General features: G+C 34.5%; 2 protein-coding genes across 2 annotated transcripts; both read right to left on the minus strand.

The window, feature by feature from the left end:
• Positions 1-619: 619 nt before the first annotated feature.
• On the minus strand, positions 620-2,627 carry LOC145319914 (rho GTPase-activating protein 44-like). The gene is made up of 4 exons (XM_080162316.1): positions 2,446-2,627; positions 1,811-1,883; positions 1,228-1,355; positions 620-745 (listed from the first exon to the last, which is right to left on the minus strand). The coding sequence occupies exons 1-4, from the start codon at positions 2,536-2,538 to the stop codon at positions 620-622; spliced, it is 420 nt and encodes a 139-aa protein (XP_080018442.1). The 5' UTR covers positions 2,539-2,627.
• A 61-nt stretch (positions 2,628-2,688) lies between these two features.
• LOC145318647 (uncharacterized) lies at positions 2,689-8,221 on the minus strand. The gene is made up of 9 exons (XM_080160055.1): positions 8,133-8,221; positions 7,147-7,845; positions 6,741-6,910; positions 6,307-6,404; positions 5,761-5,808; positions 5,280-5,367; positions 4,787-4,909; positions 4,257-4,442; positions 2,689-3,259 (listed from the first exon to the last, which is right to left on the minus strand). Exons 1-9 carry the CDS (start codon positions 8,182-8,184, stop codon positions 2,783-2,785), a joined length of 1,941 nt encoding a protein of 646 aa, XP_080016181.1. The 5' UTR covers positions 8,185-8,221; the 3' UTR covers positions 2,689-2,782.
• Positions 8,222-11,604: the final 3,383 nt, after the last annotated feature.

Genomic DNA, 11,604 nt, shown 5'->3' on the forward strand with positions numbered 1-11,604 from the left:
AATAGGATCCAGTTTTAACATTTATGTCAAAATAAACGAATTAATTTGGTGATTTTTATCATAATTTTAATTTTTTACATTGGTGAATAAATCTCTAACCCCTCATAACTAAACAAGCAGTTAACACTAATTTATAAGTTTCATTTTAGATAATTTTAATTTTTTAGAAGGAATTATTTTGACAAAATTAATTTTGGGAAACATTGAGAGCAATGCCCCACATTATGTTTTACTAGCGGCTTCGCCCCTAGCCTCTAGGGGCTTTGCCCCAAGAGATGGTAAAAAAAGTGTAAGGTGAAATTTGTAAAAAAAAAAGTAATAAGAAGGACCAAGGAAATCTTCCACAAAGGAAATATTCCACAAAGGAATCTTCTACAAAGGACCAAGGATATTTCTTACAAAAAAAAAAAAAAAAAAAAAAAAAGGGTGTGATTTTTTTGTTTTTGGGGGGGTTGGGGGTGTCCCACCCACCCAAGAAGATAGCTTAAAACCACCACAGGACCAATAGGTAGATACCCTGAAGAGTAGAATCCGATCGGTTCAGTGGTTACCGAGATCTTAAGGGACGGACGGACAGACAGACATCGTTCTACTTTGTATTATAGATAAGTTTCAATTGTTATTCCTGAAGTTTAGTAATAATCAGCTGTTCCACAGAAATCTCATAGTTGACATGGTAGTTGGCTAGGCGGGGGAATACGTCCCCCAATTCGGTCAACACGTTTCCCAGGCAGGAGGCGGGGTTCTGGTTATAAAAGTATTATACATTTTAACTTTTGAGGGAATTATGTTTAGGTGCTTTCCCTACCTATTAAGCACAAAACACCAGCCCCTCCTTTCGTTTTTAAATATAAAATAAATAGAAAAAAAATCAACAAGGTATGAATATCATAATTAAGGGGTGTTGTCATGTACAATTCTTGATTGATGAACTATGGTAAGGGAGAAGGCAATGGCAGATTAAAAACTAATATACATTAATAGATGCAGAATATACGTGGATATTGTGACAGTGGAAAAATTTACTTCAATTAAGGTTGCATTTCCCCTGACATTGATTGGTCAGTTCGTTCAACCAGTAAGAGGGGAGGGAATAGGGTAATAGTGGTGGGGGACAATGACAAATCGTTATTTTAGACCGCGACAAGTTTTACTTTATTAGAGAACATCTGATGTAAGATCCAAGTAAAAATAAATCCATTTATATAGCTCTATCCATGCTTTAACTGGAGGATAATAACTTTCCTGTTTGTGCAGGTTTCTGCCGACTTCAGAGAAAATATTGCCCAACACAAAGTCTCCAGTTTTCTTGAGCCGTCGTTCAACAGCGGACCCGTCCGTTCCTTTGCCATACCCTGCAGAAGGCCATAGTTTTAAACTTTATCCAGCACGATTGTGTTTATGTTAATTGCAGTGCTTTTGTCAGAGATCTTGGGGGAAAATGTAGAAATACCAATGACATGACGATAAACAAAATTATATCTTAAATTAAGATTAGAAAAAAACTAGTTAAAATCTACATATCAAGATTTCATAAAGCTTTACAAAGTTTTTAAACCAACTAATAAGAGAACATGTTTTTAAAGCCAGTATAATTTACAGTCGCATCTATTAATGTTTTGGTATATAAATGTATTGTATAGAACAAGGACGACAACATCCATTAAAAGGAAACACAGAAAAATAAACAATCAATAAATGTGGTAATATTATTTTCTGTATACTTATATTGTGTTAATTTTTAAGAACCCACCAGAATTCATTTACTCCCCTATTCCCTCCTCCCCCTAAAAATGTTTGAAAACTCTGCCTTGTAAATCTTCGGAGAGCTTTTTCTGTAGAGCACCAAGAACTTGTTTATACACTCCAATCGTTTCCTCAACCTTAAATTATTTAATCCTTGTATAGAAGTAACAGGATATTTCTCTGTCTGTGTGTAAAGGAGAATCTTGCTAACGGCAAAATCGATAGGTTTCTTCAATGGAAGGCGCTGGTGGTACCCTCTCTCCAAAATACTTATAAACCTTCCCAAGACTTATGAAAACCATATAGGTTCAGCGGTTAGTGAGATCTTGTTCCTTTTATATAAGTATTTATAGCTACTAACAATCTTCAATCGTAAAAAAATGACTGTATGAGATTGTATTTATAAATTTGCATTTAAGTGTATTGCAAATACGCCTACAATTTAAAATCTTGATCTTGCACAACTTAATATTCACAAATATTTACTCAAATTTGGTGGATTTTATATTACTAGTGGCTTCGCCCCTACAGGTGTAGGGTAGATTCATACAATTTTTCACCATTTTTATTTTTATATTTGTTTAGTAGTTGTTCAAATCAATAGGTAATAATATCAATATTTGTAATATCTTAATTATGCCGTCGTCGGTTCAGGACAAAACCACACCTTCCATAGATTAACGAAATAGAATAACCTACCTTAACGAGTTCTGGACTAAGAGCAACAGTCTTCTCTGTTCGATTTAGATTCTGATCAATCCGAACTTTAAATCTTTCTATCTGTTTCTTCATCTTTTATTTTGTTTTTTTCGTTCATCAAGATGTTATTTTTTTCGTGTCTACATTGATCATAACATTTTTGTCTGAAATTAAAAAAAAAATACATTTTATATTATATTGTAGGTACTTTTTATGATCTTAAATGAATAAAGTTCTGTTTAAAAAAAAAGTGGCACAGGTATTAACATGGTAATACAAAATTTCCCACGGTTAACAACATTTTCCCACGGGTACAAATATTTTCTCATAGTAGGTATTATATTTTATTTCTTTTAGTGCCCGCAGTAGGTGAACCAAAGGTGGTGCTGCCAAACACTCCAGTGCTGGAAAATCCAGGGCTTCCAAAGGTTGTGTTACCGCCAAAACCGGAGGTGTTGCCGCCAAATGCGGTTGTGCTGCCGCCAAACGCAGTGGTGTTACTGCCTCCAAAGGCTGAGGTATTACCGCCAAACCCGGACGTGTTTCCCAAACCAAAACCGGTTTTGTTAGCTGTGTTATTGGCGCCAAAACCGCCGAAGCCAGAAGTGTTTGCGGCCCCACCGCCACCAAAGATTGAATTATTAGTTCCACCGAAGCTTGTGTTATTGGCCACCCCGAGACCGCCGCCGGCACCCAGGCTGCCGAAGGCACCGGCAGGTGTTCCACTCATGTTGAGGCTGCTGGTCGGGGGACCCATCATGCTGCCAGACATCCCTTGCGGCTGCTGGCCTTTAGCAGGTACTATTTGTCGGGCCTAAAAAATAAATTATAATGATTTCAAAATCCATAATTGAAGCACAGGAACATTTGACATACAGGCTGATTCTGATATGGGGAGGTTTAGATTAATATACCACAAAGAAAATTATGTACCGACAAGAGCAAGTGATTCTGAGCACCTTCCAGCAGTGATTCTAAAAGATTTTTTTTGTGAATATACTAGGGTTATGTTTTACATCGTTATATCAATTTTAAGAAATAAGTTTTACCATGGTTTTATATGAAAAAACTTTGAAATGTTGGGCATTTTTTGGCTAAATATCATTAAATGTTTTGTTGAGTTCAAACTGCTTTGACACAAAAGTAAACTTTTTCAATGAAAACTGTTAATTTAGAAAAAGGGATGGCAAATTGTAATATTGTAAACAGTTTTATTAGTGTTCTTTTGTAATTTACAGCATTTGATTGTGTTTTGGCGTGTTATTTTATTTGAACCTTTGAACCCAACAAAACATTTGATGACATTTCATCAAAAAATGCTTTACATTTCGAAGTTTTTTCATAGAAACCCACTGTTAAACCAATTTTTTAAAAGTTGGTATAACTTTAAAAAACATATCCCTAGTATATTCACAAAAAAAATATTTAGCATCACTGCTGGAAGGTGCTTAGAATCACTTGCTCTCATTCGTGCATAGTCCCCTTTCAGGACACATAAAGCAGTGAGGTAACTCGGTGCTTTTCCTTAAAGTGGCTGTTGAGCTTGTAATCCTGCGGGGCTTCTAAGTACCCAATATAACATAACCAAAGCTAAAGTAAAATAAAACGAATAACTTCCCCCCACCATAATTTCATCATAATCAAAGAGGGGGGGGGGGGGGTGGTTGCCTATTCGACGCCAGAATGACAAATTTCCCAATACTGCAGAGTAGATGCTTAAAAGTCATAGGAATAATTGCCTTTCATATGCACACATCTATCTTAAACAACAGCCAAGTAAATGTCTCAAGATAAAAGAAATAATTACTTACCTGAATTAAGGGATCTGAAGGCGCCGAAAAGGGACTCGGTCCCGCCAGCTTTGATAGGCTAGGCATAGGGGCGGCCACAGGACGCACGCAGGGTTTATCTACAAACCCTGGCACAGAAACCCCGTGGACACGACGATACATGCTCACATATTCTTCTTTACACTTTGATAAGGCCTCATGGATAACCTAAAAGAGATAGACATATGATTGGCTGAAAAATGCATATAAAACTTGAACATTTTACACTTTTTTAAAGCATATGTCTATAAAACCGTCAAAAATAGATACATCAGCTTAAATTCTCCCAACTATTACAGAAAACCTGCCCTTTGATTATACGACTTTTTCTGTATGTCCTAACTATGCACATTAGTGTGTTATGCTTATTTATTGGTCTGTGATTTCATAACTTCGACTAATATCAATGAATCAGCATAAAACAGAAGGTATATTTTGTTTTTGATTGTGTAGTTATAATGTCAACCAGTTTTCAATAAGCTATTATTCTATATCCAATCCTTAGCACTAACCTGATATCTGGCAGCTAATTCAGTGAATGCGCAAAGAAGCCTGCGCATGGCTTGACTGATATCTTCACTGCTGACAGAGTTACCATTGCCCAACAGTTGTAACTGGTGCTGGGTTTGGTCTATCTATAATCAGGGATCAAGTAAAGAATTAGTTGCATGTTGTTATGACGGTCCTTATATTATACCTATTTATTTTAAAAAGAGAATATATCATCTCATTCTCAGTTCTTTAAAAAAAATAGTTTTTAGTTTTTTTTTATATTATTTTAGGGTCAGGTTTTAGTGTATACTGATTAAACCCGCAGGGTTAGAGAACCGCAGGTAAAGTCTCGCAGAATCAGGGCCCTTGCAGTGGTTAAGGACAGGAAAAAAACTACCCTAAAGTTTTTTTCAATTTTTGAATAAAATGGGGTGGGGTAACAGTGCCATGTTACAGTGCTCAACTGACACTTATGTAGTTTAACAGCACGCAACATATTCTTTATGAAAATGCCTGTTTTCTATATTCAGTCATATCAGCCTCAAACTGTGTAACAAGTCGCATAAAATAATCCATAGGTGCCGTGTTTTCATACTGCATGCTAAACAAACAAAAACACTGTTTATTTTTGGATCAAAATACTAGGTAGGTAGGTAGGTAAGAAATGAAAGGTTTTGGTTTTAGAAATTCAAATTCCTTGAAAGCTTTACTTAAAGACCCATGGACAAGAATAATCAAATACAGGGCGCACTTAGGTCTGAGAAATCATCATAAAAAGTTTTAGTCGTATATACTTAATAGCAGCCGAGAATTTTAAGTTTCCATACACTTCAGACAGCCGGACTAAGTAGCTTAAAGAGCAACTTCGCTATAAAAAAGGAAGCTAATTAATCATATTTGAACGTTATTTTAACTTTGATCATAAAATAATTTCTACGATATTGTAAGCGTAGCATTTCTATAGCTTGTTTTAATAATTAGTGTTAATGTTAACCTAGCGGGTATATCCTTTGTACGTTGAGCTATCTCTACATTTAACAACTCCTGCGATATTCAAATAATAACGTCAAACTATCACTTAAGTAAAATTAAATTAACAATTAAAATTAACACATTTTAAGATTACCACAAACTGCTTGATACAGATAAACTTTCTTCAATATGCGTATCAATTTTACTTAATCTAAACTAATAAATGATACTAAATAGCTAAACTATATAATTGCATTTCGTAGAACTATCCCTCAAGAGGGAAAAAGATTAAATGCATGAAGGATTTTAAAATATTAGACAGGACTAAACCAGTAAGGAAGGGATTATATAGAAGTACCAAAAGTTTTGCAAACAAGATTTCATTCGTTGGCTTTAATACTTTTTTGGTACTTAGCTAAATGTTCTCAACTAATAGTTTTAATCTATTGGAAAAGAGGTAATTATGCTTCTCAAAATTGTAGTTGTACAATAAATTACCTAATGAATCGTAAATCGTCTTATCCCTTAAGATCCCTGGTCTAAACAAAACTATTTTATGTATATGAATTCCTGTGCGGATGAAAGCTTCAGCTTTTCCAGAGCTGTTCTATTCTTCTGTATTCCGATGGACAGGACGGTCACTAGCTGAGATAAAGCTTCGGTCTCCTAATTATCAGGAATATAAGTAAATGTTTTTTTCTTCAATTAACAGATTTTTTACCAAATATTTTCAAGAAAATGATTTCAAAAATAGGAGAAAAAAGCATTGATACTTCTGTTAGTGTTTAAAAATTATTTAGTTTGTGTCTTATTCAAAACTACGTCAGATATACAGACGTTAAAAGTTGTTTTATACATATTTGTTATATTATGACTTCTTTAAACTAAATGTTTTAAAATAAAAGACGTCCAATTAATGTAAATGTATTGTAATGCCTTTTCTTATGTTAGGTAATGATTATTCGATTTTGAACATCCCATTTACTTATTTGTTATCCCTGCCTGTTTAACTTTAGTGAATGCTTTATCAGTGCAATGTGAAATATCGCTACACACCGCCTTCTCGTCCTTGATATGTTTCTTCAGCTGCTCGACTGTTTTGTCCAGTTCAAGTGGGATCATATGGTCTTTTACGTTCTTCGTTTCACCCTTGGCGTCTTGGGCTGGTCCTCCTGAATTTTTTGGTATGTTTTCTTATTGATAAGTGAAAGTCTGTCTATGTGTCTGTGTGTTTGTAACGAAAAATCTCGCTTACTGATGCACCAACATGACATAAGGTCTTCTTTAAGTTAGGGAGGACACCAACGCTATCCTAAAGAAATTCATCCATTATCGCGCCCCCCCCCCCCCTCTAAATGAATTAAAAAATAGGAAGTGGGTTTAGGTATCAGAGTCAAGTAAAGGTTACCTTGTCCAGCAGCCTGATTGGAGGCAACAGAAGTACTAGTTCCACCCGCACTGCTTACACCAAAACTAAAACTTGGAGCAACAGTGTTGCCTCCAAGGCCCAGAGAAGCCGTTGTTGTTGTTGCAGTAGACAACTGAGCTGCCGGGGCAGCGGCTGAAAGTCCTCCAAAGCCCCCCAATACAGGGGCAGCTGATGATGTTGCTGTAGCCGATCCAAAACCACCAAATCCACCGGCAGCTGAAGACGATGCAGTGGTAGCTCCAAAACCACCAAAACCAGATGCAGCAGGCGCTGCACCAATTCCAAAACCACCTAGACCTGGCGCGGCTGATGATGTAGCTGTAGCTGCTCCAAACCCGCCAAATCCAGTAGCGGCTGGTGCAGCCGATGTCGTAGTTGTAGCACCAAACCCGCCAAATCCAGAGGCAACAGGAGCGGCAGATGAAGTAGCAGTTGCACCAAAACCGCCAAAACCTGTAGCAGCTGGAGTTGTTGTAGTTGTTGCGCCGAATCCACCAAAACCTGTAGCCGCTGGTTTACTTGTAGCAGCTCCAAAACCACCAAACCCACCAGTAGCTGCGGGGGCTGCTGCTGCGCCGCCGAAACCAGTTGGGGCAACGGTAGCAGTTGGTGCCCCAAAGCCGCCAAGAGTTGGAGCAGCAGCACCTGTGGATGCTCCCCCGAAACTAAAACCAGTTCCCTAAAGGTTACAAAAATATGACTTGAGTGATCAACCTTAGTAAAAGAATAAATTATAGAAAGAGTATTTGTAAGGGTAAAAATTAGAGGCTTATGAAAAATCATTTAAAAATTAGTTTTTAATTAAAAATATAATTACATATAAGAAAGGTAACACTCTTGCTGATTTTAAGTTTAGACATTATTAGTATAAACCATCTGACTAACATTAAATGCAAATACCGAAAGCTTTCAATACAACGAAATGTCCGCCCCCTCCATCCCTATGATCTAAGTCAAATTTCTTTCCTGTGTGGCTGAGGGGGCCGTGGCGTTGGGAGCCCCAAAGCTAAAAGTCATTTTAGTATAACTAGCTCAATTCCTGTTCTGAAAGAAAAACGCTTGCTGAATATCTTGGTTTTTTTCATAATCAATACTGCAACATAATATTATAAAAAAATATTTTGTAGTTAAAATATTGAATTATTTTCGTAGGATGGTAGTTTATTTAAATTTTGGCAGTTTATAATTTTTATTTTTTACCATCTTAAACATATACAAAACCCTACTTAACGATTAACTAAGCAACTAATAATCCTCGTTTTATATATAATTAAATAAGAGGTAAGGGTTTTTTTGTCTGTAGCTTAAGATTCGATAACTATACCTATACAAAATTTTAGAAAAGTATATACAAATCCAAGGTGATTTTATGCTATTCTTTAACTTTCATTCAGTTTCGGAATGGTTTAAGGCTATTTTTCTGTTGTAACCTAACCATTTGTGCTTAATATATATATATATTAGAATAATACAATTTTAAGAATTTGGGTTTTTCAAATCTATTGTAAAGTACCTAGGACCATTAGATGAATATATCATAAATTTGGTTAAAATATTATTTACTTCTGAGATTTCAATAATATTTATTTTTTAAAAAGACTTAAAGCAAGCTTTTAATAAAAAGGCTTAAATTTATATAACTTTAAAGTAAATTTTTAAAAGAAATTCTTTTACATTTTATAAAACATAAACTATGGAACAACTTAAAATAAACATTAATTTATAAATAAAATTACTCTGAACACTTTATCACAAAATCACTATTACATATGTTAATATAAATAATAATAATCTAAAATTTTCACTGAATATTATAAAATTTTGAATAAATGTTTTTGTTTACAAATAAAATTATTGACTCACACAGACTTAAATTCATGGATGGTTGACCTCTGAGAGGAAGGAAGTCGGTCCATAAACAGGCTCTCATCAGCCCAGGAGTAGGTAGGGGGGAAGTAAAGGGTATCTTCCACAGCGGAAATGCTTGTAATCAAAATAATAATCAAGGTATATATGGCTTGGAACAGATTTTATTTGACTTGACAATTTTTTTCGTCTGCTGCCTAAGTGCACTGTTAACACCCTCCCATCTCACGCCCCCCTTCTGATGGAGTTTCCTTCCCGCCATACTCCTTCTATGCTCTCCACTTCCCTCTTTCATAAAGTCCCATATTTTCTCCTGTTTTATTTTCATGGACATAAAACGTCCGAGACTGTTAGATTTGTACTTTTGAAGATCCTTTACGTATAAAATTAAATGTTAACATTAATAAAAAGTCTGATAGATACATTCAATAGACCTGTAAAAAATATTTTGATAGAAAATAGGTGATAATTTTGGGGGACAAAATGTTTAAAAGTAATAAATCCAAGCAACTTCCCTCTGTGGCTAAAAGAAGACCAACAGCTGTGTAAGAAAAGTGGGTGGGGGAAAGAAGTTTTTTGGGGAGAATTACTGTTATCGTGGGGGAATTGTGAATTAGAAAAGGGAAAGAGATAACGGGGGATTTTGAAGTACGTTGCCAACCTTGAAACTGATTTTATTAAATTTGTAATATTAAAAAAATATAAATTCAAAATATGATAAATAATGGTTAAAAAATCATTTTTCATTACTAATTAAATTGGGTAAATAAAGGTATTCTTCATTTGAGGCTGGCGTTTTGTTTGTAGTCTTTTTTTTTTTTTTATTAAAATTCCAATTCTATTTAAGCTAACTTTAAAAAAAAAAATCAACAAAGTTTGTTCTTTAAAAGATAGATAGACTTTCGTAAAATAATTGAATTTTTTTTAAAGAAAAAGATTGCTTTATATACAAATGTAAGAAAAATTCTCAACAACTTTATGGAGTTCGGTACAACTTATTTTGGTTGATTTAAAGTGTTTGAGAATCTAATTCACAACTAAACAGTGATTTAGAAGGGGTTAATATAAACAGCATTTAAAAGCTTTTATCTAGTTTAGCTATTTATTTAGTTTAGATAAAGTTGATTTATATCATGTTACTTCTAGATTGATAGCAATCTTGTTGCACAAATTGTAAAGTGCATTATCATCATAGCGATCTCTCCACAATTATACATCCAAATAACTTTGTAGGATTGGTGAAAATTTTTCAGGAAAAAAAGAGTGGGAGGAGTTTTCCTGGTTTAATTTAGAAATGACAAAAAAGCTTATTTTCAATAATATAATAACTAACATTGTCTGCCTATCTTCCTTTTATTTTATCTCCCTTTAACATGTTACTTGTAGGTTAAGCGAAGTTTAACCTACAAGTAACATGTTAATTTATGAAAAGAAAAAAATATTTCTTACTATTTCTCTTTAATTTTTTTTGTAGGTAATAAAACAGGAAAATTAAAGATGATTGCTTTTGAACAAAAAAATCAAGAAAACTTCTGTTGTAGATACTATTGGGTATTGGCTTTTACCCACGCCCATGGCTCAACACGTAGTGCATCCGCTCATCATCTCAAAGGTGATAGGTTCAAATCTTGGTCTGACACCATCATAACTAAAGATGTTAAAATGGTTTCCACTGCTGCTATTTCAGATGCACAACATATATAGTTAGAGTGAGGGAAATGCCTTGGCCCAAAACAAGCTCAACTTGTTATCATGCACAGTTGGGACTTCTCAGACAAAGGTCATGCATCTCAGGGAGTTAGTTGTCTTATGGGCGAATGATGCTTTACACCGCAATTATAATTGGTGTATGTTTCAAGGTGCATGGAGAGAGGTCTAGTACTTGAGGCGACACCATAATATGGACTTTCTTTTAAGAAATTGAAATAATGTGATAACCTTAAAATCTTGCAAAAGAGAGTTTTTAGTGGTTCTGTATTTAAAATTAAAAATTAAAAAGTTAATGGTATCAATTAAAAAAATAATATTTATAATTTGGTTTACAATACAATAAGCTTTAACTGCGTGATATTGGGTTTAAACATCCTCAATATTAGAATATCAGTAAAATATAAGTCTAATAACAGTTCATCATTACATACTTTTTTGAGAAAGAGCATAAGTCACCTCTTTTTTCTTGAATCTCCAATATTTCTATTGATCTCCTTTCTTTCTCCTTCTACATCATTTATGAAAAAATGGCATACATTGCCTATGTCTAAGTATGGAAAGGATGTTGAAGACTTTTGATGCATCATAAGAAAAGTTGCACAACTCCAGTATGTATTGCATCTATGAGGCATGCAAACTCACAAAACAGGATTTTTTTTACAATTTGAGGCCGATTGTTAGGTCTAGTGTAGAAAAATAGTTGAATTTATAGGAACAATACTCAGAACCATAAAGGATAGAAGCTTTGCCCTTTACATACTTGGGAAGACTTTAATCTTCAACCTCCTTCCCATCAAATAAAATGGGCAAAGTAGGATAAAAAGTTTCTGGTAGATTATATGTTCGGGAACACTATCTATC

The sequence above is a fragment of the Acartia tonsa genome, chromosome 5, assembly GCF_053477335.1.
Source record: "Acartia tonsa isolate MP-2025a chromosome 5, ASM5347733v1, whole genome shotgun sequence".
Classification (NCBI taxonomy): Eukaryota; Metazoa; Arthropoda; class Copepoda; order Calanoida; family Acartiidae; genus Acartia; species Acartia tonsa.